The sequence below is a fragment of the Diabrotica undecimpunctata genome, chromosome 9 (assembly GCF_040954645.1).
Source record: "Diabrotica undecimpunctata isolate CICGRU chromosome 9, icDiaUnde3, whole genome shotgun sequence".
Classification (NCBI taxonomy): domain Eukaryota; kingdom Metazoa; phylum Arthropoda; class Insecta; order Coleoptera; family Chrysomelidae; genus Diabrotica; species Diabrotica undecimpunctata.
Window position 1 is genome coordinate 129432974 of NC_092811.1, and position 27939 is coordinate 129460912.

The 27939-nt window shown below is 34.4% G+C and overlaps 1 protein-coding gene across 1 annotated transcript; it reads right to left on the reverse strand.

Annotated features, from left to right (window-relative positions):
- Positions 1-22085: 22085 nt before the first annotated feature.
- On the reverse strand, positions 22086-22685 carry LOC140451327 (uncharacterized). The gene has a single exon (XM_072545074.1). The coding sequence runs from the start codon at positions 22683-22685 to the stop codon at positions 22086-22088; it is 600 nt and encodes a 199-aa protein (XP_072401175.1).
- Positions 22686-27939: the final 5254 nt, after the last annotated feature.

The window sequence follows — 27939 nt, forward strand, 5'->3', positions numbered from 1 at the left end:
TTTTTATTGGCGACTGATCCAGTTTCCCGAAATTTAGCTACAAGTTCTAGAACATATTTTCGGTGCACATTATTGTTCTCATGTCGCTCATTAAAAATTTGTGCTGTTCTATTAGCGCACTGATTATTTCCGAAAAATATTTCAATAATTTCAACCCTTTCTGCCGTGGAATATACCATGGTTAATTTATGTATAAAGCAATAAATGATATTTTAACAACAAAGATTGGTCAAATTAACCGCAAACTAATGTACTATTTCCTATTTAAAATAAGTACGTGGCATTCTCTACTTATCTTTCTTCAAGAAACAATTTTTTTTATCACAAAGGACACTTCAATTGCTATTTTTATTATTAATAAACCATGGGCGTAGTAAATAAAAGTATTTACTTATCAAGAAAATGCTTTTACTCAAATTTGTTCTGAAAGAAGTACAAACTAATTTGATGTACCTATTAAAGTCTACTTTAAACTTTAAATCAATAAATCTCCAAAACTACTGAATTGAATACATAAATTTTACATCATTATAAAGGGAGTTTCAAATAATGGATCATTCGACCCCCCTTTTCATTTAAGATTTTAGGGATGATGCCACCCCCGCTTAAGGGGCTGCAAATGTTAAAGTGATTTTATGCCAATTTTGTGTCCCCCTCGAAAACAAAATCGACGGGTCCAAGCGTTTTTTCAAAAAAGGAATCATCTGCCAGTAAATGCTTCTGTTTCGTTTTCGGTGCGCCACACTGTATACTAATTATTGTGTCTGTAGCAGATATCAAAGTCACCCACCAAATTAAAATTGAAATATCTAAAAATTGGTTTGATCGATTAAAAAATGGGTTGACATTGATATTACTACAGCTCTTATGCATCGGCTAAGCTATTTAAACATGTGCTATCAAAGTGACCCCACATCAATGGGTGACTTTGATATATACTTTTCTATTTTTTTTGAGAAAATCCTCAATATGGAAACATATATACTATCAATTTAAATTAAATAAACATAAAATGCATCCCAATGGTGACTTTTCCACATTATTGGGATGACCCATCCAAAAGTTACGCTAGAAAATACGGAAAAATTAACAAAGTCACCCGGTTCTACGGTAGACCTTAATTATATTAATAAAGACTTTGCAAAAATTAGAAGTTAATTGCAGTATTTTTTGACATAACCTCAGTTAAATCTTTTAACTTAAAAATTGTGTTTATATGAGATTAAGTCACAATGGATTGTAATGAAAATATGTATGGCTTAATATCTGTTGCGGCTTAATCCGCATATTATCACAATTTTTAACTTTAAGTTTATGTTTATAAATAAAAAACAAAGACGAATATAGTTGTTAATAGAGTGGTAAATTATTATTTTTGTCCAGGTGGTATATAAGTCTTTAAACCACTCCATAGCAACAAATAAATATTTTCACCACGCATTTCCCATCCAAAAGTTGTACTTTCCACCGAAAAATTTATTCCGCTTGTTTGTATTCGTTCCCACGTCTTACCTCGCAATAGCCTGACTAATTCTTTTCAGCTCAAATTCAAATCAACCGAGTATGGAAGTCATCAAAGTAACTTTTCGTGCGTAGCGCTACTGGTCCCCGGGGACTCTCATGCCGCACCTGATATCAAACACTATATACTTCGGCAATTGAGATTTTAGGTCTTTGGGGTATCATTTGTACAATTGGGCTGTAATTCTGTGACTGTCAGAACGATTTAAAATATATTTTAGAAATGTTCTTGATTCCAGGATTTTTTTTATAATTTTATGATCGTAAGAATGAAACGAAGATCGTTATTCATCAAATACTTTTTAAATTTGTTAGAAGTTTTTTATGGAATAAATATTAGCGTTTGTTCTGAAGCCATTTTCTTGTGGAAATTTCCTTTAAAAATAATATATGTAAATAATTAACTATAATTGCAATATGGATTACTGTTATGTCAAAATAAACTCACATATACACATCAAAATAATCTAGGGGACAACAACAAAAAGGGACATTACAGAAGGATTTCAATTAATTTATTTTAAATATTTTTAATAAAAAAGTTATCAACAAGTGTCCCGAAAGTAAAAAAACATTTTTCTTAGAATTATCGCAATAGATCTTAAGAAAATTTAAACAGATCTCCATAAGTCAAAAAATTAAAAAAAAAAATTAATTTGTTGCCCCTTAACTCCCAACAAAGTACTTGGTTACTGTCCTACATATGTAAGGCAAACTCATGATCAGATGGTCAATGTCTTGCTGCGGTATTCTGTTCCACTCCATTAGAAGACCCTCAGATAGTTGCTTTCTTGTATTGAACGCAATATTTTGTTATAAAATGCATTTGCCCAATATGTTCCATACATGCTTAATTGGGTTTAAATATGGCGATTGTGCAGGATATGGTAAAACCTCAATTTCAACCTATCTTTAAGGAATGTTCCCGCGGCCCTGGCAGCATGCAAACGCGCATTGTCGTCCATTAATTAAAATTGGGGAGCAGCTTGTTGTGCAAAGAGTACAGCAGTAGGTTCAAGAATAATATCGCGATAGTCTGTTGTATTTAGAAACTGTTCCAGACAAACGAGATTGGTTCTTTCACCAAGAGTGATGCCACCACATACCAGTATACTGCCGCCTTGCTGTTTATGTTCCTCCTGTACGGTGGCCAATCGTTCAGCATTCCTAGATCATTTTCAAATTCTTGTCATTTTGCGTGTTCTTGTGCTCATTGAAGTCGATGGGCGCGATTTTCTCTGGAAACACAGACACTCTCACAGGTCTTCGAGCATTTAATCCTACTTCATGCAGTCTATTGCTAATGGTTTCTTCTTATTCTTACGATGCCTATCCGTTCCAGATGTTGGCGATCAACATGGCTATCCTAACTTTGCTTGCTGCTATTCTGAACAGTCCGGTTGTCGATGTATTAAACCACTTTCTTAAGTTTTGAAGCCAAGATATTCTTCTTCTCCCTGGTCCTCTCTTTCCAAATACCTTGCCCTGAAGAATGAGTTGCAACACGCCGTATCTCTGTTCATTCCTCATAACATGGCCAAAATATTCTAGTTTGCGCTCTTTGATGGTGTTAATAATCTCGCATTCCTTGCCTATTCTACGTAGGACCTCAACATTAGTCACACGATCCACCCATGAAATTATTAAAATACGTCTGTAACACCACATCTCGAATGCCTCGAGTTTTCTTGAAGAAACTTCGGAAAGTGTCCAGGCTTCTACTTCTTATAGTAACGTAGAAAATACATAGCATCTAATGAGAGAGATTTTGGTAGCAAGAGGTAAATCGTGACTTCTGAAAAGAGACTTCATCATTATGAACGCCGATCCCGCTTTTCCTATGCGTTGTTTTATTTCACTGGAGTGATCCCATTGGCTGTTAATGTTGGTACGAAGGTATGTGTAGCTGTCCACTCTGTCAATTGTATGTTGCTTAACCAAAAGCTGTGTATTTAATATTTCGCGCTTACTGACTACCATGTACTTTGTCTTCTTCGTGTTAAGATCAAGTCCGTGTTCTCTACTTATATCTGATATACGCGACATTATTCTTTGAAAACCGTCCAGACTATCTGCAAAAACTACTGCGTCCTCGGCATATCTAATGTTGTTTAGACGTATTCCGTTGACTAATACGCCTTCTTAGAGTTTGCCTGATTGGACCGGCTGGCTTTCGCAAAGAATATAGTACATCAGACCATCTGTTGTCAATGACAACATTGATAGAGAAGCCAAATAAGTACCAACTACCCATATTTCTTGCCTTCTTGTAGACTATGACAATACGTTTGACAGTATCAAAACGGCTATAAAACAAGCTAGTGATAATAATAGAATAGATTCAAGAATGCCCCACCTCTCAAATTCAACCGTAGTCTTTTTTCACAGATCCGGCCTGGTCTACTTCGGTATTTACTTATTTGGTAATGAACTTAAATTTTACAGAAACTTGAGGGTTTCTAACTCTCCCTCTTTTTCTTCCTCTGTCTCTCTCATTACCAAATAAAGTGTAGCTGATGATTGTAATAGTCAGCTTTATCCATTTAGTTTAAAACACGTAAAACCAGGGATGTTTTCACGGCCACCGCAGCCGTTAAACAATAAATACCGAGCAGAATGTAATTGAAACATAAGAACAGCATAAATGTATTTTTAAAAGTTCTCGCAGTGTAAAACGAAAGATAAGTCGCTGCCACAAATCTTTTTCGAGCGAGAGCAAGGACATTACTACCATTTTCTAACGGGTATAATGCTTCTTTGGAAACGACAAAGTGCAAAGTTTACGATAAACTTTTGTGGAGCTCTAAAAAAGGTCATAAGAGGCTATTCCATACTTTGTTATTTGTATTAGCAGTAGGGCTACTGTCATTCACAGAGTATTTCGACAAGCCTAGGGTCAGAATTGATGGTTTTTTACAAGGTTTCTCTGTTGCTTGGACGTTACTTATTTTGTAAATATATATAGATAATACAAAAATGTATATATTAACATGTTGTAATAATGTATATATATATTGTTATGCTATTTAAATTGTATTATATTGCTTATTTAGAAAAATTCCTGTCTATATTTATTAAATGATCTAATCTCCAATTAATCACAATAAATCAGCATTAATTAATTACAATCTCAGGCTATTTAACTTGTACTATTTACCTTTGATCGTGGATTCAAAATATTTTCCAATTGGCATCCTAATTGGGATAGGTAATATGACCTGAATAAAATACATAGAATTTCAACTGAACTATATGTGAGATGTCCTTTATTTTAATGAAATTTTATATAACAATCAATCCTGTAATATTTGCAATATACTAACTTTAAATATATGAGAAGTTGTTTTCTATCATGGACCCAAATGTTATTTTACATTGATTTTTAATATGTGTTATAACTAAGCTCTTTTTATAATTCTTTTTTTTAAATGATCGCAAAATTAACTGTCTCTATTATTTATTCAATTTATTTAATTAATAAATGAAAACCACACTCCTGCTCTAATGAAAATTGACTGACCTTTCTTTCTCTGCCGTTGCAATTCTATGGCCACGCCACAAAAAAAATCCTTTCTCTGCTTCTGCTCCTATTGTGGTCCAGATGACGTACACCTTTCTCCTATCTGTCCTTGTATCTGCAACCCAACAACTCGTGTTAGTCTATGCAGCCTCCTTTTGAGCCAATCTCCGCGCCTGTTTATAACTCCAAATGTTTCCGGCTTCGTCTGATATTAATATTCTTATACCCTTTGGTTTTTCTATCTCTCTGTACCCCGTTCCTCACACTGGTCAGCTTTTACACAGCAAATAAACACACCCGGTAAATTACGTATTCGGGACTTCAAACAAACACAAATCACAAAGCTCCTCCCTTCTTGGACGACGAAAACTGACTAACTAACTTTTTTGCTCTCTCCTATATCATAGCCAAAACCACCACCTCCTTGCATTCAAAAATTGACCAATAAAAATCATCTACCTCTGTGACGTATATCGTTACCAACCAACTCTCTCTATAAAACGTCATTCGGGTAATTCCAGAAAACAACATTCTTTAATTATTCTAACTAAATCTATCTGCTTTACAAATATTTCTTATTAATAGCTACAAACGATACCTGTTTCTCAATTCAATGTCTTTTGTTAATAAACTTTTACCGATATAATCTTTCGGGGAGAAAAACCACCGCAAATCCCGGTCTATTGTTTAAACACTTTCTATATACACTTTTATTCCGGGTAAATCCATTCCACAATAACCGACTTATTTAAATTTCTTATCGATAATATTTGAAAGTTATGTCTCTGAGGCCTAATGAACAATTCTTCGAACAACTTAAAATACATATTTTGTCTTATACAGGATGTTTGAAAATTTATATGCCCGTGTCTTTATGAAATATCAATAATTTTAATTTTTATTTGAGTAATAAAATTTGTATATCGGTTTTTTATTGCTTATGGACATTCAAAAGTACAACAATATATATATATATATATATATATATATATATATATATATATATATATATATATATATATATATATATATAACCTAGAGCTAAGATTAATACTATTATAAAAGTTAATAATAAACTCACCAGTCTTCCGGGTTGAACAGCGTCGATATCCATTTTGCCGAGTTTTCGACATCCTCTCTGATGTCTTCTTCAGGGCTTCCGAGGTCTCAGTCACACGAGCTCTCAGACTACTACAGTAGTTCAGTGACTAGTGAGAGTAGTAGTGTCTGGGAGCTCGGGAGACTGAGACCTCGGAAGCCCAGAAGAAGACATCAGAGAGGATGTCGAAAACTCGGCAAAATGGATATCGACGCGGTTCAACCCGGAAGACTGGTAAGTTTAATATTAATTTTTATAATAGTATTAATCTTAGGAGAAAAGAAACAGAGCAAAATGTTACTATTCCATATATTAGCAGAAACGTTTCGTTCTGAACTACAAAACAGCATCAGTCCAAATCTGCAAGAGCAATACTCTGTTAGAAAGATTAGTGAAGCTCTTTAAATTAAAAAAAGGCCAATAAGTGACCTTTTTGACCAAAAAGAGGTTTAATTTTCTGTTGGTTGCTTTTCTAATTTATTTATAATTTATCAAAATTAATATATCGAGCACTGTGCTCGATATCTGCCGTTTATTGATTAAAATTTAATATATTTACACAAGTTGCTGGTGCTATTTCTTCATCTTTTTATGTCATCATCAATGGCGCTACAATTTTTCGTGAGTCTTTGCCGCGTTTACTCTTGCCTTCCATGTTTGTCGGTCCTGTGCCAGTAATTCCCATTGTCGCACTCCCATTTTCTTTGAATCTTCTTTGACTGCATCTTTCCACTTTTTTCTAGGCCGCCCTACAGACCTTCTTCCCTCTGGCCTTTCCCAGAACACATTGTTTATAAGGCGATTGTCGTTACTGCGTATCACATGCCCTGCCCATCTGAGTATATTGGCCTTTATATATCTGACTAGATTTTCTTTTCCGAATAGAGACTCTAGCTCGTTATTGTATCTGCCCCTCCATTCGTTTGTCACGCTGTCTCTGCAAGGGCCATATATCATTCGAAGAATTTTACGTTCCCACACCAGCAATTTATGTATTTCTCTTTTTGTTAGCGTCCATGTTTCGCTTCCATACGCGACTGCTGGTCGTATTATGGTCTTATATATTCGGATTTTTGTGTCTCGTGAAAAAAGTTTTGACTTCATTAGATGTTGCATTGCAAAGAAAGATCTGTTTCCTGCCATTATTCTCGTTTCAACTTCTCGCTATAATTTGTTGTCATTTGTGATTATTGCTCCTAGATATTTAAATTCTTTAACCACTTCGAAGTTGTGATCATTTATAGTGTAACGATGCTATGATCGTTTAACAGTTCGAACCGTGGGAGTGTCAATATTTGCGCATCCACTTCTACAACGTGAAGGCGTAGTGGGATTCAAACGGCTATTTAAGGCGTGTGAATAGCGGAATTAGACAGTCTTGTAGCTAGCGCTCTAGGCTCCCTGACTCGCCGGTGTACTGAACCAGCGAGCCATTCTGGACAGAGATAGTTCCGTATTGAGGATCATACTCTGTCCCTAACCAAGCGGAACCCATCGGTATTGCGTATTGAGCATTACCGTGGATCTGCACAGAACCAACCGGGACAGAGATTTCCGTATTGAGGATCATACTCTGTCCTTAGCCAAGCGGAACCCGTCGGCATTGTGTATTGAACATTGCCGTGGGTCTGCACAGCTAAATATTTTGTTTGCGAGCATATTCGGAGCTTTCGCTGAATTGAAGCGAAAGCGAGTATATTAGTAGTACTAATTAGTTTCTTTTTTTTTATAGACGTTCGCCGGGGAATTCATTTATCGCGGGACCCAGACGGAAACGTAGAATTCATTTTATTTTTGTTTTATTAGTATACAACGTAGAATTCCTTTTTTTAGTTTTTATTTATTGTATATATATACTTAATAGATTTATTTTTATTTCAAACCTGTGTTTTACTGAGTCTGTCGCCCCGAAAGAGCTACCCATCACAAACTGTCCCTGCTCGGGCGCCAGTTTGTGATGGGTAGCTCTTTCGGGGCGACAGACTCAGTAAAACACAGGTTTGAAATAAAAATAAATCTATTAAGTATATATATACAATAAATAAAAACTAAAAAAAGGAATTCTACGTTGTATACTAATAAAACAAAAATAAAATGAATTCTACGTTTCCGTCTGGGTCCCGCGATAAATGAATTCCCCGGCGAACGTCTATAAAAAAAAAGAAACTAATTAGTACTACTAATATACTCGCTTTCGCTTCAATTCAGCGAAAGCTCCGATTATGCTCGCAAACAAAATATTTAGCTGTGCAGACCCACGGCAATGTTCAATACACAATGCCGACGGGTTCCGCTTGGCTAAGGACAGAGTATGATCCTCAATACGGAAATCTCTGTCCCGGTTGGTTCTGTGCAGATCCACGGTAATGCTCAATACGCAATACCGATGGGTTCCGCTTGGTTAGGGACAGAGTATGATCCTCAATACGGAACTATCTCTGTCCAGAATGGCTCGCTGGTTCAGTACACCGGCGAGTCAGGGAGCCTAGAGCGCTAGCTACAAGACTGTCTAATTCCGCTATTCACACGCCTTAAATAGCCGTTTGAATCCCACTACGCCTTCACGTTGTAGAAGTGGATGCGCAAATATTGACACTCCCACGGTTCGAACTGTTAAACGATCATAGCATCGTTACAATAGTAATGTTTTCCCTTTAACCGATGTTTAATGTAGCTTCTTTAAAGCTCGAGAAAATATCCTTAATTTGTAATGTTGATTGTGCTACTGCGTCTACGTCATCGGGAAAGGCAAGTATGATTTTTGCTCCCCGAGCAGTTATGTCTGGTTTGATTTTTGGATATATTTTTCGCATGACATATTCTAAGGCCAGGTTAAACAACAATGGGGGCAACGGATCTCCCTGTCTCAGTCCAGAATTTACGCAGAAAGCATTAAATATTTTTCCCCCTATTCTAACTTGTGCAAAAGAGTTACTTACACATATTTGTGTTACCGCAGCTAGTTTCTTGGGTACGCCAAGATTGATCATTGCCTTCCATAATGTTGCACGATTAATTGAATCATAAGCCTGTTTGAAGTCTATAAAAATCTGATGCACGTCGTGATTATATTCCCAATACTTTTCAAGCATTTATCTTATTGTAAATATTTGATCAATAGTCGATCTGCGAGGCCTGAAACCACACTGGTAGTCACCAATTATTTCTTCGGCGTATGGTACTAATCTTTTTAATAATATCGAAGCCAATATTTTTTATGTGTTTGGCTATTTTGTTAATATCTTTTCTTTATATGTAATTGAGCAGAAGGTGCTAGGTTTTTTTTCTGGTGTTGAAAATACTAATTTCAGGGCTCTGAGTAGTTTTTGCTTAGAATTTTATTTATTGTTTATTCGTTGTACCCATTGTTTACTGCTATTTGCTTAATGATATTTAATTCTATTTCAGCGTTTTTTTTTTGACATCGGAATTTCTATTAATTTGACATAATTCCTAATGACCAACTTAAGACAAACATATTGCCCATTCTCAACTTATTCAATTAAAGACAACAAAGACAACACATACCAAAAATAGATCACTTGAGAAAAGCACGCTACCGAAACGGTTGCAGTGATAAGAATTTATTTGTGGAAGTTTTGAAAACAACAGTTTTCAGTGTTTTACTGTTGGAAATGAATTTTCATCAGGTAACGGTCGAATCCGTCACTCAACTTCCTATGTTTCTATACGTTTTCTGACGTTCCAGACATTAATATAGTATTCTAGATTTAAAATCCACAAGGAAACTAAGTTCCTGTAGTTGGCTGTATACCATATATTAAAAAAAATTTTCAATAAAATCCTTTATAAAAAGGTATATAAAAAACCCATTGGGGCTATGTTAAATTGACAAAACGTTTTCGGAATAAGTTTTCCATCATCAGTGTCCTAAAAAGTATTTAACCACTTAATTAAGAAGAACATGAAATAATTTAAGTTTTGACTAAGGTTAATGTAAAATATGGTTAATACTTACAGGTTAATACATGGAAATAGCCACTAAATATGGGAGTAAAAACCCTTTAAAAATTGCTAAATGAAATTTAGTTTACATTATGTCCAGTTTATAATTAAGATGGTAAAATTACCGTTGGATTGGTAACATGGCGACATATGACTCTACATTAAGTTGCAAGTCCTGAGAAGGTATGTCTACGAGGACTTTATTAAAGCAACTGATTGAAATGACAATCTTGACAGGTTATGACAGTTGTGACAGAGCAGTCAGTGTAACTGTATATGTCTATTTAAGACAGAAGCCAACGTTGAAATGAAAATAAAATTATAACACTATCAACCATCAATGTTATTGTTTTAAATTATGTACGTGAGATGAAATTGTGGTGAGAAAATTATGTGATTATAGTTGGGCAACCAACTATACAGTGTCAAGTGGTGTGATGAAAAGATTCTAATATAAGGCCCTTTATGTTTTAATAACATTTGGTACCTGGAAAATGGAAACTAGACACGGGTGGAAAGTTGGGTTCTTGAAAAAGTATAAGAAATAATTAAAGAACTCAATTATATTATTGACATACAGGGCCTAATATAATTGAGTTGTAAGTCAATTTTTACATGAACTTTATATTACAATAGTTTTATTTCATTCATTGAATAACATTCTCACATATTAAATATATTAATTCCTATACTTTTTCAAGAACCCAACTTTCCACCCGTGTCTAGTTTCCATTTTCCAGGTACCAAATGTTATTAAAACATAAAGGGCCTTATATTAGAATCTTTTCATCACACCACTTGACACTGTATAGTTGGTTGCCCAACTATAATCACATAATTTTCTCACCACAATTTCATCTCACATACATAATTTAAAACAATAACATTGATGGTTGGTACTGTTATAATTTTATTTTCATTTTAACTTTCACAATTTTTAAACAACGTTGGCTTCTGTCTTAAATAGACATATACAGTTACACTGACTGCTCTGTCACAACTTCCGTCATAACCTGTCAAGATTGTCATTTCAATCAGTTGCTTTAATAAAGTCCTCGTAGACATACAGTCTCAGGACTTGCAACTTAATGTAGAGTCATATGTCGCCATGTTACCAATCCAACGGTAACTTTACCATCTTAATTGTAAACTAGACATAATGTAAACTAAATTTCATTTAGTAATTTTTAAAGGGTTTTTACCCCCATATTTAGTGGCTATTTCCATGTATTAACCTGTAAGTATTAACCATATTTTACATTAACCTTAGTCAAAACTTAAATTATTTCATGTTCTTCTTAATTAAGTGGTTAAATACTTTTTAGGACACTGATGATGGAATACTTATTCCGAAAACGTTTTGTCAATTTAACATAGCCCAAATGGGTTTTTTATATACCTTTTTATAAAGGACTTTATTGAATTTTTTTTTAGTCTAGATTTCTTTATTACCTACTTTTTATTTTTCGTGAAACGGTTTTTTCTATATGGAATAAATCTCATGGAACCTCAATTTTGAATAAATTCTATATTACCACTAATAGCCTTTATATGCTCAACTTGGTTTCAATAAAAGAAGAATTTTTAGAACAATTGTTATATTAATAATTGCCATTTAGTTGTTCTCCGTTAAAATTAATTTGCTTATTATAACATATAATTTGCGTTTGTTCGCAAAGCTTTAGTCTCACAAAAAGAGCCAATTAAAAATGTATTAAACGAATTTATATTTTAGCTCTGACAAGTGTTTTCCATCATAGCAGTCGGCTTTGAGCTTCAGACCATTGTGTTTACGGTTAATAAACTTTTCAAATTTCGAGTTGATTTAGAATCATCGGAATTCTGCTGAAAATAGCAACGTACCGTACAGTTAATTAAATGCAGGTCCTGTAATTCCACGAATATTTAGAGTTGAAATCTTTATTGTGCATTTAGGTCGGTATTTTAATTTGAACATTCTTTTTTTTAAGTTATTTTAATAATTAAAGATTATAAACCATTCAATTTATTTATTAAAAAAAATTTGATCACTCTTACGACTACCGTGGGGACTACTGGGGAGTTAGTGAAGTATAAAAGATCCTTTTATACTTCATCAACATGTAGTAATTTTTGAGTAGAACATTTTATGTAGTAATATTATATAGGTTTTATAAATAACTATATAATGAAAAAGACAGCAAAGATTTGATTTCACGTACAAAGCGTCTATGTATCTGTTGATACGTATTTCGACTTAATAAGTCTCATCAGAACAGTTATTCATAGGCGTTCTCAACGTGAAAAATAAATCTTTCCTGTCTTTAAGAAGCAACACTAAAATAGCTTCGAAACGGACGCAATAGCGACATCTGATAGAAAAATCGGTAAGATAGTTTCTAAACAAATTCAGATTTCTGCTTTAATCTGAACCTTCTAAAAATGCAAGGTATAACAGACGTTGATAAAGATGTTAATAGAGACATGGGGAATACGTATTAACAGATACATAGACGCTTTGTACGTGAAATCAAATCTTTGCTGTCTTTTTAAAATTGCCAAATAGCCTTTTCTAGTCAAATGTCCACTTGACCTTTACTCGGTTAAATAACAAACAGATAAATAAATTCCCTAGAACATTTTGTTGGTCTATCATAATTCCACCTTATTGAATCGATAATTTCATTTTTTTGATATCGTTAAAGTTTGTGCGTCTAATAAAAAGCGATCTCTATGTTATATAAACAAACACTAAAGATAGACTCCCAATGTACAGTACTAATCGCTTATACTTTAATGTATAAACATATGTTTGTAGAAATCATCAACAACCAAGTTTTACTCCGAAAACTTTGGAGACGAAGGAGTTTTTGATTTTAGACACATTAGTTTCTTCACGAGCCTATAAGCACAACGAACAGAATCATCCCGCAGCTACTTTTCACACAAAGAAAATTACTACGGGGTAAGTGGGTATTTCTGTTGTTTTTTCTTTCTCCTTCTTCTTCCTCTTTATAAGCAATTCTGCTTGTTCATTGGCAGATTAATACGTCTATGAAATTTTGTCACTCCATCTTTTGCGCGGTCGTTCGATATTTCTTCTGCCGATTGGTATCTTATATCTTGCTATTCTGACGACACGGGTATCCTCTATTCTGCTTATGTGGTTATTCCTTGATTTTTTCTTCTTCTCAGTATTCTCATCTCTGCCGTTTCCAGTAGCCTTGGCGTTGTGACTGTGTCGGGTCTTGTTTCTAAGATATATGTCATTATTGTTGGTCAAACACTGACTTTAATAAATTCTCAACTTCATCTTAGTGTTAATGTGTCTATTTTTCGCCATATAGTGTTATGTCACCTCGGGGAACAAATAAGGGTCTAACCACCTTCTGTTATCTCCGGGTGCTCTGTAGAGGGCTTCGAATATCGCAGTCGAGAGCTCCTCTACCCAAGTCCATTTACTGGGTATGGACTTGTAAATATTTATCTTCTGATGGCTTGTCTTGAAAAAGACAAGATATATCTTACATGACAAAAGTACACCAAGTCGAAATAAAGCATCAGGTCGTGGTCTTCTGAAGGCTTGTCTTGAAAAAGACAAGATATTTCTTACATGACAAAAATATAGGTCGAAATAAAACATCAGATTGTAGTTGAATAATATCTCAGCCACAGAGTATAATTGGAACAGCAGGAAGCAGCGCCCCAAGAGCACTAAGCTCTCGGAGAGCCCGTGAGGGACTGACCTGGCTGACCTGAAAATCGCCAATATTTATATGTGCTGTTCGAGCGATAAATAGGGATTTCCAGGTCAAGAACCAATGGGAAAATTCGAGGCGAGGCGATGCGCATTGAAATGCGTACTAGTCCACAGACTATGGCATTCGATGACAGTTATTAAGGCATCCTGCCATTCCTGCCAGTCTATTTGCTTTTTGTGCTTGATCTCTTACTTCTTTGTTCAGGTCTCCATAGCTAGACAGTGTAATTCCTAGTTATTTTATTTTGATTACTTGGTCAATACTGATGCCATCAATTTCTATTTTACATCTGGTTGATACTTTGTTGACTACTATTGTGTTAGTTTTATGAGATGAGATTGTCATATTAAATTCTTTTGCTCTTATGTTAAATCTGTGGACCAGTCTTTGTAGACTATCTTCATCTTGGGCTATCAATATTGCATCGCCGTCTGTTCTACAAGGTATTTTTACTTCTTTGTCTTCAATTCTGCATCCTCTTCCTTTGTTAACCCTTTTGATGATTTCATTCATGGAGCTCAATGAATCTCATTGTCTTATTCCGCTGCCTATTTCTATAGGTTTTGTAAGTTGTCCATCTATTCTGACTTCTATTTTGTTGTTTTGGTTGTTTTGGATGTTTTTGATAGTTTTTATAATATTTAGGGGAACTTCCCTATTATACAGAAGATGGATTACATCTTTAGTCTCACTCTATCAAACGCTTTCTTTAGATTATATCAGACATAGAATTACTGGTCTATTATACTCTAGTGATGTTTCAGTAATTTGCTTTATAAAGAATATTTCATCCGTACATGATCTTCCACTACGAAAACCTTATTGTGTATCTGCTAAACTTATACTCTGATTTATTAGCAATTGTAAAATTTTAGTTGTAAGTTTTTGCGTAGTAAGTTTGTAAGTTTATACCTCTGTAGTTTTCTGGCTGTTTTTTATCTCCTTTTTTGAATATTAGAATTAGTTCGCTTGTTCTTCATTCTTCCGGTATTTTATTGTGTTTTATAATTTTATTCATAGTTCCGTCATTGTTGCTCCAGAATATTTCAGTAATTCATTGGGTATCTCGTCTTTACCTCCTGCTTTTCTGTTCTCCAGGTTTTCAGGTATTTCCCAAACTTTCTGTACATTTATAGTTAGTTCTTCATTTGTGGTAATTATTGGTGTTTCTGGTTCTAGCGTCGTTTGTGCTTCCTTTGCATAGAGCTTTTTTAAGTAGTTAATCCACGCATTCTCTTCTATGTGTTTTGATTCTATTAGTTCCTACACCTACGTTCTTTGACCTTTTTATTTTTCTTACAGGTATATGTGTTTCGTTTTTAATTGTCTTCGCCTTTTCAACGATTTATTTTTATTTATATTTTTTTCACCAAGAACTTCTCATTGGCCGAGACCAAGATATTACACTAAATTTTTTCCCAGCAGTCTTCGACTCCATCACTTTCTGCGATATACATGTTTCTGCTTTTTTCGGTTATTCTTTTTTGGAATAGGTATCCTCTGGAATCATCCTGTGAGCTTTCGACTTTTCGACATCTTTGTGGTGTATTCCGGTGTTTTGTTATCACATATATGCGTTATCATTCGGATTTTGAACAATACCAATTTAATTACCATTTAAATGGGAATAAGCCACAATTAAAGGTTAAAGTACGTTTATTGACGTTTCAATTTCCACTTCGGAAATCTTTCTCAAAATACAAACATTAGTAAATTAAACAAATTTTGTTTTTTTGTTACTTAGTGAAAAATTCTTCTAATAATTTAATTTTATCTGACTCATCTATATTAACAATTCAGACCTACCTACATTATACATTTTAAAGTAGACGACTTTAAAATGATATTGCCAATATTGTTAAGTTGTGTTCCTGGGACGACTTTACTATAAGATAGTTCATTCGATTACATGAAATCAACTTTATCTCGAGCATATTAGTCAGAAAAGATCATAGCATGTAATTCGTCTTTAAAAAGACAAATACATGCCATGATGACAGTAAAATTCTCCTGTTAGTGTTATCACTTCGATTTCGAGGAATACCAAAATAACAATCTGGCAAGTTCTTTATATCTCCTATCCCTTTTGTCAAAATCCATCATTCATATCTCCCAGATAAAAGCATAAAGGTCAAGGTTATAAATCTCATATGAGAGCAAACCTAGATAGGGCAAAAACAGCAATAAACCTTCCCAATCAACTGTTCTATGGCTTAAATTTAGATAGACCCAATCTAAAAAACGATGTATAAATATAGAGGCATCAAAACAGGCGTACCTTAAAGCCATTTCTGACATTTAAGACATTTTTGATTTAACATATGTCCATTTTTGTTAATGATTTATGTTTTCGCAGGCATTCCATCTCTATTCTATCTTACTGTTATTTTTGTTATTTATTATTAAATTTTTTGCACTTAAGATACCAATATTCTCATCTTTCATGCATATAAAACCGAATATAAAACAGTTAAAGATTGCATTCAAGACATTCTTCTTATTCGATTCAAATGCCGGACCTGTCTTGTGTAAGGGTCGGTTCGCCACGCCACTTGGGAGGAAGAACTCATATCGCAAACCGTCGACGGTGTCGTTGTGATTTAGTGGAACTGTTTTTGACTTAACTCCACATTTTGGCGCAAGAAATATATCGCAGTAGAGCGAAATTTCTGTAATAAAACTGGCGAGAAGTCACAGCCGACTGCAGTTGCACAAAACTTACTTATTGAGATCCAGGCCGTGACTTGTGGTTTTCCCAACAAAGTAACTTGTCTTGTGGCGATAATTGATAGAGATGGGCTTGAATGTTTTTTACATCATATTCATTTATTTATTTATTTTAATGTTTTTTGTTAGAGTAAAAAAATAAAAATAAAAGTTTCCAGGTCATGTTTTATTTCTTCAGTAGGTTGAGAGTAATGGATATATATATAAATAGATTTTTAAATTTATAATTGAACACTGACATAATAATCACTTTTTGAACATGATTTTATCATTATACCTTTTTTAGTAGATCGATAGAGTTTCACTAAATCAGTAAATTGAAGTTGAAATCAGTAGATCTACTGAAAAATCAGTAGACTTGGCAACCCTGCGAGAGGTAGTAATTTCTAAACTAATTTCATTTGGCGCCAAAATTCAAAAAGAATGCTTTTAATGGAAAGTAAATATATTCATAAAATAAATAGTAAATTATTTTATGCCAAAAAATATATTCTCTCTGTTCAAAAATATAGTATACACTTACCCATTTTTATATATAATTGTATAACATAATATCTGATACAGAGAGAGTATATATTATGGTACAGGAAAGTTTTTACTGAATAGCCGGGTGGGTCAAAGAATAAACAGTGAGGTGATCGGTCCCTACGGTGAAATAAACCTGAATGACAATGGAGAAAGGCTGATCCAAGTGTGTCAGAGTCATACTCTGAGAATAATGAACGGCTTCTATAAACACAAGGATATTCACAAATACACATGGGTACAACATACAAGGAATCTAAAATCGATTATTGACTATGTAATAGTCAAACAAAGCACTACCTTAAAAGTGAATGATGTAAGAGTATACAAATATTGTGGCATACCACAAATGGCTAAATACAAAACAGGAGTTGGATAGAGAAGAATACAAAGATATTAAAAAAAGAACACGACAACTAGTAAACACAGCTAAACGAGAAATATGGGACAAAAAATGCAAAGAGATAGACACATATATGGGAGGTAGAAAATGCTCAGAGACGTGGAAATTCCTGACAAAAGTTAAATCAAATGAAAAAAGAGAAACAAACATACAATTAATAACAACAGAGAACTGGATCCGTCATTACGAAAATCTATTAACAGAAAACAGAGAGGAATATAGAGAAATGTCTCCAACTGAAATACACATACAGGGAGAAACGATAAACATCGATGAGAGGACTGTCATAAAAACGATACAACTACTAAAAAATGGTCGAGCTGCAGGTCCGGAGGGAATTTCAGCAGAACTAATCAAATGCGGCACTAACAAACTGTTTGAACGATTAACCTGGTGTATAAACCAATATCTAAACGGTGCACCAGTCCCGCATGAGTGGAAAGTATCCTTCATATCATCTATACATAAGAAGGGAAGTAAACTGGACTGCTCAAACTATCGAGGTATATCAGTAACCAGTACCTTAAGTCGCCTATATGGAAGGATACTTCGAGACATTATCGAACAAGAATATAAGGAACAAGAAGAAGAGGAACAATCTGGCTTTAGAGCGGGAAGGAGCTGCACCGATAATGTGTTTGTTTTGAAACAAATAATAGAAAAAAGATCAAGTACCAATCAAGAAACCCACCTTATGTTTATAGACCTTCAGAAGGCCTATGATACTGTACCCGCTAAAAAGCTATGGAAAGTTTTGCAGGAAACAAACATTAACCACACAGTAATTAACGCCCTTAAACAGCTTTATGAAGGATCAACGTCGGGAATAAAAATTGGAAATAGACTTTCAAAAAAATTTCCTGTAAACAAGGGACTCCGGCAGGGGTGTTGCATATCCCCCACATTGTTTAAAATCTACGTGGCGAAAGCACTGTATCAGTGGAAAAGAAAGTGCAGAAGAATGGGCATTGACCTGGGAGAAACTTGCCTATATACCCTACAGTTTGCAGACGATCAAGTCCTTATAGCCAACGATAAAGAAGACCTAACATATATGGCCAGAAAACTACAGGAAGAATACAAGAAGTGGGGTTTAGAACTCAATAAACAAAAAACAAAATATCTCCCAATAGGCGCAGAACTATCCAACATTCAGATGGACACAACCGAAATTGCATTCTGCACTGAATATACCTACCTAGGAATTGATTTCGACACCACAGGCACAGACAATAGGGAAATTAGAAAACGAATAACCCAGGCCCGTAGAACAATTTGATGCCTTAACGGAGTTCTTTGGAGCTCAGAAATTGGTAAAAGACGAAAATACAATATATATGAATTTCTCATAAAAACCAGCTTAACCTATGGTACAGAGACATGGAGACTAACAGAAAGCAATAAAAGAAGCAACAGAAATGGATGTATTTAGACGATCACTTCGAATATCTAGAGCAGACAGAATTAGAAACGATGAAATAAGAAATCGGATGGGGGTAGATGGATCACTGGCAACAGACATAGAAAGGAAACAACTTATATGGTATGGCCATGTTCAAAGAATGCCAGAAACAAGACTACCAAAAATCGCCATGAAATGGATACCACCAAATCGTAAGAAACGAGGAAGACCAAAAAGAACATGGAAGGAGGGAATAACAAAGGCAATGAGCTCCCGAGACTTGACCAAAGAACAATGGAATGATAGAAATTCGTGGAAATTAGGCATCGAATTTTCTTTGGTAAAGTATTGGAAACAAATATCCTCCTCCTCCTCATTCCTTAAGCCCTTATTAAGGTGTGGGTGGAGACACGTTTTCCACCAATCTTCATTTAATCTTCCCATCATGTTGGAGATCTTCCGTTTTATATACAAATACAGATACCTCTATATTCATTAGTACTGGTTTGTTGTAAGTTCCATATCTTCTAAAATACTCTACCTTAAAGGACCATCTGTCGATAATAAAGTGTAAACTCTAGCATTTCTGCGATCTTGCTCTTTAGGATCATCACAAATTAGCATGTAACTCTATGTAACTATTGCTTAGAAGTAGAAGATCCATGAAAATATAAAACAATGAAATATTATTAAAATTAAGAATGTATGACTTTTTTTTATAAAATAAGGCCAATTTTAGGAATGCAATTATAAGAGTTAAGACTTTTAATGATTTTAAAATATATATAAATACAAGATTAATGTTGGGTAAGATTTAAAGGTAATTTAACTACAAAAACAAAATGTACAAAATGGTATCGAGTTTGTATTTACTAACAAAAGTTTGGTATAATTAGGTGCTGTTCTTACCTGGTGCTTGTAAAAATAAATTCCTAATCCTCAGAATATTTAATAGCCATTTGTCCAACTTTAACTTTCACCTATCACCAAAAAATATTCTTTTGATTTGGAATACTATACCATTTTGGTAATGTACCTTCTTCTCTTTTAGCAGTGTTTATTAGATATATAAAAACTGATGTATACTGTTTTTATAGCCTATGTCTAAAATTTGGGATACGATGTTTTTATAACGCCATTTGCAACTTGCAACGGCGTAGATTACAATGTTGCCACTAACACATTTTTGGATTTTAGATATGGATACTCATAATTCTTTACAAATAAGTTGTTGTAAATTTAAGTGGTGATTTTAGTAGAATTTGCTACATTATTTTTTTTTGGAAAACATTGTATAGTATAATCATTATTTGGGTAAATATGCAAAACTAGTAAAACCATGGCAACAGCACCTACATCAACGTCGTAAGTCTCTTGCTATGTCATACCCCCACACCTAACGTGACTAGTGGCGCCGCCGCCGCCATTACGAACATCTGGGCCCATGCAAATCACTCTGCCCACCCGTCCTATTCCACTGACTTCACTTTTCGAAGGTTTATTAAATGAAGGTTAAGGTTAAGGTTACCTGTCCTCTCTCTTTCTTTGTCTAAGATTTAAACCATTTAAATTTGTATCAACTCCTTCAGAATTTTTAGATTTAAGAGTTATTAGAAAGTATTAAAAGTTTTGGGACATGTTTCTATAAATAATTGTTTGTGATTTAAAAGTACTATTACTTTGAAATAATAAATACTAATAATACTTTTGTTTGTTACAGTATCTAGTTGCATCTCGGGCCGTTATTATCGGTAAAGGTAGGAGTATGTTTGTGGTGGAGATATAAGATACAAAAAAGTTTAAATAATATAAAACTAAATACAAAATTACTGATATAATAGATTAAGATCAAATATTGATATATTTATTAAAGTTAGGGACTCCACAGTGTAAGAGTTAGAGTGCGATTTTGATAACTGTTAGATGGGATCATTGACAGTTTCTGGGTCAATAGGGGTGACTAATCTGTGAGTTTTTCGAGAGTCTTAGGTTAGTTGTTCGAGGCTGATCCAAGTGATTCCAAAAAGTTGTCTAAAAGAGGAATTTTGATATAAAGAAGAAAGTGGAAATGAAGAAGTGGGATAAAAAAATATCAACGAAGAGGAGGCGAAAAAAATGTAATCACCAATATGCAAGAGAATCATTAAATCATAGGAATCATTGAAATTCATATTTTAGACAACGCAATGGATAACTAATAGAAACTGTTTTATGATAGCGTGTATTTATGTCAGAATGAGTTGGTCGCCGCCGGGATCAGAAGATATCCGGAGTGATCCACGCGAAATAGGGTTGAAAAGCAGCAGAGAAGCACCAGTTTACGAGTAATGGATACGGAAAGTAGAATAAGATAGTCCAGCGTAGATTTTGTTAAAGGTAAGTTGAACAGTCTTCTTTATTGGAGTTACAGTAGATGTTTTCGTTAACTTATTTAAATATATTTACATGTAGTTTTCAATATGTTCCATTTACTTTATTTTATATTTAACCCTTAACTGGTGAGGTGCATAATATGTTGCGTACTTGGTGACGTGGTGCCTTAGCGGACCCCATTTTTAAAATAATCTTTATTGGATTATTTTTTTATAAATTAAATAATTGATTACATATTGTGTATTTACATATTACTTTAAACTGGAAATACAAAAATATTACATTTTAAAGAGCTAACTTGGTTATTACATGATTATTTAACACATTCTGAATAAAACCTTCTATTTTGACAAACATATACTTTATTAGTAACTAAAACAAATTTGTTGAAAATTTTAACAGTTAAACTTCAAAAATTAAAAAATAAATGTATATTCTTATAAAAAAAGTTAAAAACAATTCTAAAAAATAATATTTATTAAGAAATGACAGTTGATTTATTGGACCAAATTTATTGTTCTCAACAATCCTTGCATATTTTTTCTGTACATTCCGCACATATTGGTGTATTACAAAATTTACAAGAGAATATAGTTTTCTTGTCTTTGAACCTGGGACACTTTTCACAGCGTTTTCTTTTGTTTAAAATGTTTTCATCCATAGCAATGGGTAACGGAATTTGAAAGATTTTTCCTATGGAAATTCGGAGTTCTCGTGACACCCGTGTGTTCTCGATTCTTCTAAAAAGTTGAGGTTTTACGAGTGAAAATGTAAGATCTTTGATAAACTGAAATCTAGATTTGTTTTCACTATTTTTTGTGCATGTATATAAAACATGAATTCACCGAAGAAATGTTCAGGAGATGCAAAAAAATCGCCATCGGCCACCTTCGAGTTCGCCTGCTTGTCGAAAAAGTAGCACATTTTTGGTCCAGACTATCAACCTCATCTTTAGTGGAGTTAGCAAAGGAAATTATTTCTTCTTTTCCAGTGTCAGCATCAGTAGCCTTGTTTCTATGCATGGAAGAAATCATTATAACTGCCTTATTCTTTTTTGGAACATAAGACAAAAGTATTTTATTAGATGTAAATCCATATAAGGATGAGTTTTCAGCTCTATTTTTTGACGGCAGGAATTCGATAGGTATCTCCCTTTTATTCTTTTTAAGCATTCCAACGTAAGTTAACTTTTTCTCCAATAATTTATCAACTACTTGAATGGAGCTGAACCAGTTATCTGTAGTTATATTTCTATTAGAACCATAGATCGGTTTACATAACTGCAAAACAGCTTGAGTTAGAACTGATAAATGCTTTTCATCTATTGATAGTTCTTTACCATCACTACCTCTTCCCGAATAAATATACGCGTTGAATAGATATGATGTACGAGCGTCACAAAAGGCCATACTTGTGTGCCATGTTTATTAGGCTTATTGTGCATATATACTTTAAATTTACATCTACCTCGAAAGCCAATAAGTATTTCGTCAATATAAGCCAAATCATTCAAGCAGTAGTTTTCTTTAGAGTTTTCAACAATTCTACTGAAAATCCATGATATTGCTGCTGTCTCCTCTCTTTTTTGTGCAATTGTACACCAAAGAATGTCCCTCCCAGTTCCGTCTGTGGCCTAAAGACTATGCCAGTTTTTCATGTGTCCTTCTCATTATTTTAAAGAGAACGTCGTCTGTAAAGATACACTGCCAAAGAGTTAGTGGTGTTGGATTTTCTAAAGCCCTCGCACTACCTTTGAGACTAGCAAGTTGCCTGACAAGATTGGTAACAGGAGTTTTTGTATGAGTTCTCTGAGCAGGTTCTCTTGCAAATTTGTATCTGTTCCTCCCATAAAAGGTTCTTCTTTCATTAATTGCTTGTTATTCTTCACTACTCTTAGAATAAGACTGTTCCATTACCGTTATATCCTCATCATTGATACCTTCGCTTTGCTGTGTGTCGGAATTAGAATCGTATAATTCTGCTACATTATTTGTTTCCTTTTCTGTATCGCTATCTAAATAGCTAAACCACTTCATAACAGTCTCCTCAAAGTTGGGATCGTTGTAGGATACTTTTTTTGATGACTTACTAGCCATTTTTCTACAAAAAACAGTAATTACATAATTATCTACAAAATAAAAAAATTACACTTACGGTGATGTGGTGCCTTCACGTACCCCAGCAAATATTTAACACGAAATAAAAGTAAAATAATAATTCACACGACGCTTTTCTCGCAACAGCTCTCATAAAACTGCTTGAACGAGGCATTCCTAAACGAGTCTGGCGATAGATAACCGTAACCTTGAGATATCACCAATATTTGGTAGAGGTGGGGTCGTCTATGGCACCACCTCACCAGTTCAGGGTTAAAGCACCAGTTTTTATAGGTATAAAAATAGTAGGTAGTAAGTAATGGGAGAAATCCTGCCCTAAAAGATTTTACTTCTTCAAGGAATAGAATGATGTGGTTGTTGTGTGTCTTATTTCTGTAAACGACAGTTGAGGCAAAAGCCAAGAGGAAGTGGCGCCAATTGTCGACATCTTGTAGTCTGTCGAAGATCTTCTTCATCGGTGGACTTCTTCTTAACAGCTAGGCAATAGAAACACCGATATTTCATCTCAAAATAAGCAATTTCTTTTAGAAAAATTTCTGTCTTTAGTTATTGCGTTGAGGTTAGCTGTGGCTAGGTCCTCACCTTGGATCGTTGTGTAATGAGATTGGGAAATAAAAAAAAACATTCTCCGCCTCGCCTTTTTTGTGAGAACTCAACTGTAAAGGAGTATGTTAAGGGGATCCACTTTCCAATGTGTGGATTTAGGGTAACGTGTTTTTGGTTTGTGGGTGTAGTTGGCGAGTGGGTGCGCTGTGGGAGCTAGGTGCTTAGGGAATGGATGTGCTGAGGATTAGTATCAGATTTGGGTGAATGTTTTATTTATTTTGTGGTTATATGTCGAACTTTAAGAGAAGCAATCTTTCTTGGTAGGATCTCGTTAGATTTTGTTATCAGAAAGAATTTTTTACGGGAGTTGGATAGATTTCTAGCAAAATTGGGATTTCCAAGTCAACGGGTCAATGAGAAGGTTTTCTTGGCAACATGATTGGCTGGAAACCGATGCAAAACCAGAAGTACACGAAGTGTTATGATCTTTTGGTAAATGTTCAAAGGACTTCTTCGTTGCTACTTTTTTCTAATTATGAGTGTTACTTGTATTCTTACTTTTTTTAAATCTGTATTATCTTCTAATTTTTATGTGGTTGGTATACTAGTTAGGCTAGTTATTAGTTGTTCTTTAAAATAATATTTACTGAAATAGAGGAATAAAACTAATAATGGTTTGTGTACTTTTCCTTTTACCTATTCTATTTTATTTTTGGTTTATTGTAAACATAAGCACATATAACAATGAAAAAAAAAGAAGAAGAAAACAAGAAATTAGAATTACTACAAGAGTAAAGAAAGATACCTAATAGGAGATAAGCTAGATAGATGGCAGGAGCATTTCAGAGAGCTGCTTAATGAAGAACCGGATGGAAATCATGAGGAGCAAGTGGAATTGGTAGGGAAAGTCAACGACCCGGTGGAATCAGTAAAGACTTTTACCGTGGAATTAATAAGACAACATATAAATAACATAAAAACAGTAAAAGATGAAGCATTTATAACGCAGATGTGTAGCCTGCTGACGAAAATCTAGGAGCGTGAGGAAATGCCAGAAGTATGGAGAGAGGCAATAGTATGTACCATTCATAAGAAGGAAGATCAAACAGTGTGCGAAAACTACAGGGGTATCACTCTTCTAGATGTAATATATAAGATACTCGACATAGTCATAAGAACTAGACTGAAAAGGTACTAAAACAAGAAGGTTGGTGAATATCAGGGAGAGCAGATCGACCATAGATCAAATATTTGTGTTAAAAATGAATCAGAGCAGTACGTATGAGTAACAGTTAAAGTTAAACCTCCTCTTTATAGATTTCAAACAAGCTCACGATTCTGTGGTAAGAAGGCGTCTGTACCATGTTCTAAGAGTACTTGGAATTCAGGAAAAAATGATTAGACTAGTAAAAATGACATTAACGAAGACTTACAATAGAGTAAGGATAAAAGGAAGCCTAACAAGAAAATTTTAAGTAAGAAGGGGACAAAATCAGAGAGACCTGCTGGCTGTTCACAATATACTTCAATTTCTTTCTGGAGGCAATATTGACAGAGAGTGAAGTACGAATGAAAGGTTTGATTTATGACAAAAACCTGATCCTGGCCTTTGCAGAAGATGTAGTGTTAATGGTAAGAACTAATGGCTAATCAGTATGGGCTGATCATTAATAAGAAAAAAACAAAGATGAGAAAGACCACATATGAAGACACGCAACTGAAGACTACCACAAACAAAGAGTAAAGAGTATTGTTTCAAAAAGGTGACAGAGTTTGAGTATCAATAAGTAACCCTAACAAGTAAAGGAAAAGAAAGACAAGAAATTGAGAAGCGGATTTCGAGAGGAAGAAAAACTATTAGAGCTTTACACATACTACTTAGAGCAAAAACCATCTCCAGAGAGGGAAATTGGGTGATCCAACCTACGGTTTTAAAATGAAGCAAAATATGGATTATCAACAAAAATTAAGAAGGTATGCTACTATTCAATGCATACTCTGAAGAAATTATGAAAAGAGCTCTTGAGGGAGAAACAGCAGGAATCAAGGTCAATGGAACACCAATTAACAACATTAGATATGCCGACGATACTATCATAATAACAGACAACCTCCGAGACCTCCAAAAGCTAATGAACAAGATAGTTGAGTATGGAGAGGAATATGGCTATCAATAAACACCAAGAAAACCAAATTTATGAGAATATCAAAAACCCAAAATAATGGTGAAAGCCTGACAATTAACGGTAGTGCTTTAGAACAAGTTGAAAACTACCACTATCTTGGCACAATAATTAATCACACAAACGATTACTCCAAAGAAATCAAAGTTCGAATAGAGAAAGCACGTACAAACTTCAATAAAATGAGAAAGGTACTATGTGCAAGAGAACTAAAATTGGACTTGAGAGTTAGGCTGGCAAGGTGCTATATATTCTCGACTCTGCTTTATGGGATAGAAGCATGGACACTTAACGCGTCGACTGCTAAAAAGTTGGAAGCATTTGAAATATGGGTGTATAGAAGAATCCTGAAGATATCATGGACCGAGCATGTAACAAACAACGAAGTCATGAGAAGAATCAACAAAAGAATGGAAGTATTGGAAACCATCAAGACACGAAATCTGCAATACCTGGGGCATGTTATGCGTAATGAGAGATACAACCTACTTCAATTGATTATACAAGGGAAAATCCAGGGCAAGAGAAGTGTAGGAAGAAGAAGAATCTCATGGTTGCGTAACTTGAGGGAATGGTACGGATGCACATCAATTAAACTATTCAGAGCAGCAGCATCTAAGATCAGAATAGCCATGATGATTGCCAACCTCCGTCGTCGCGGAGATGGCACGTGAAGAAGAAGAAGAAGATGCTAAACATCCAGAAAAGAAGTATTGTAAGGACAATCTTCGGGGGAGTTAAAGACTATGAAGATATTTGAAGAAGACAAACAAATGCAGAGATAGGAGAACTATACGGAAAACCAAAAATTAGCCAGATCGTTAGGACACAGATACTTAGATGGTTAGGCCATCTTGCAAGAATGTCAGGTGGAAGGTGGGTAAAGACCTCGCTGCTGAGAGGAGATGGAAAAAGAGAATAGAACGACCACGAAAAAAGTAGCTAGAAGTCTGTAAGGAAGAATTAGAGAACTACTCCCATGGACAGAAGAAAATAAAGGAAAACAGTGGAAAAATTCCAAACCATGAGCCACTGGCTTAAAAAAATTTTAACGAAACTAAAACAGCAACCTCTCCTCTTCAAAGAGACACAACAATCGTTGATGGCCCTATAGGCCAGCTTTGTAAAGACGTTGAAAAGTGGTCTTAACTAGTTAATGTTTCACCTCTGCATACTTTGACTACTTGAGTTACACTACGTGAATCTATCTTGTTACTGGTATTTTAACTTTTGGGTACATTAAGTACTTGAGTTATCATACCAAAAGCTTTATTACGTCCATCAAGAAGCTACTACCAGGGTAGTAGGGTAATACAAATAAGACACGCTACAAAATTAAAAAATTAGTTAATTGTAACTATAAATTTGGTCATAAAAGCCCTCGATGTTATTTTTATCTTACAAAAATTTGCTAGTCAAATTGTTTATTTCCGAATAACGACAAGAAACCGTTAAATCACGTCAGTATTTTCAACCTTATAAGCCTTACCCCATCTCTATCACCAATCAACTTTTCTTTTGTACGAAATCGCATAATAGAAACTCAAAAGTTTAACTTGTAAAATGGGAAAGACGTCCGATATCGAATCATTGTGTCATAATAGTTTTTGTCCTGCTAGTAACTTAATAAAGATTTCCAATATTTTTATGGAAAAGTTTCGGCTCCACGATGTTTTTCGATATTTTCGGATATTTCGGCACTTTGTTGCGATTTATAAAACAAACCGTGTGTTTCCTGTTGTGACTTAAATGGTCTGTTTGTTTCTTTCAAATAACTGTCTGGTTTGTTTTTTAAAAATAAATATAACGAGGGAATT

What these genes read in the sequence shown, in the direction of transcription:
- LOC140451327 (XM_072545074.1), bottom strand. Translation starts at nt 22,685, where the DNA reads ATGGCCTTTTGTGACGCTCGTACATCATATCTATTCAACGCGTATATT.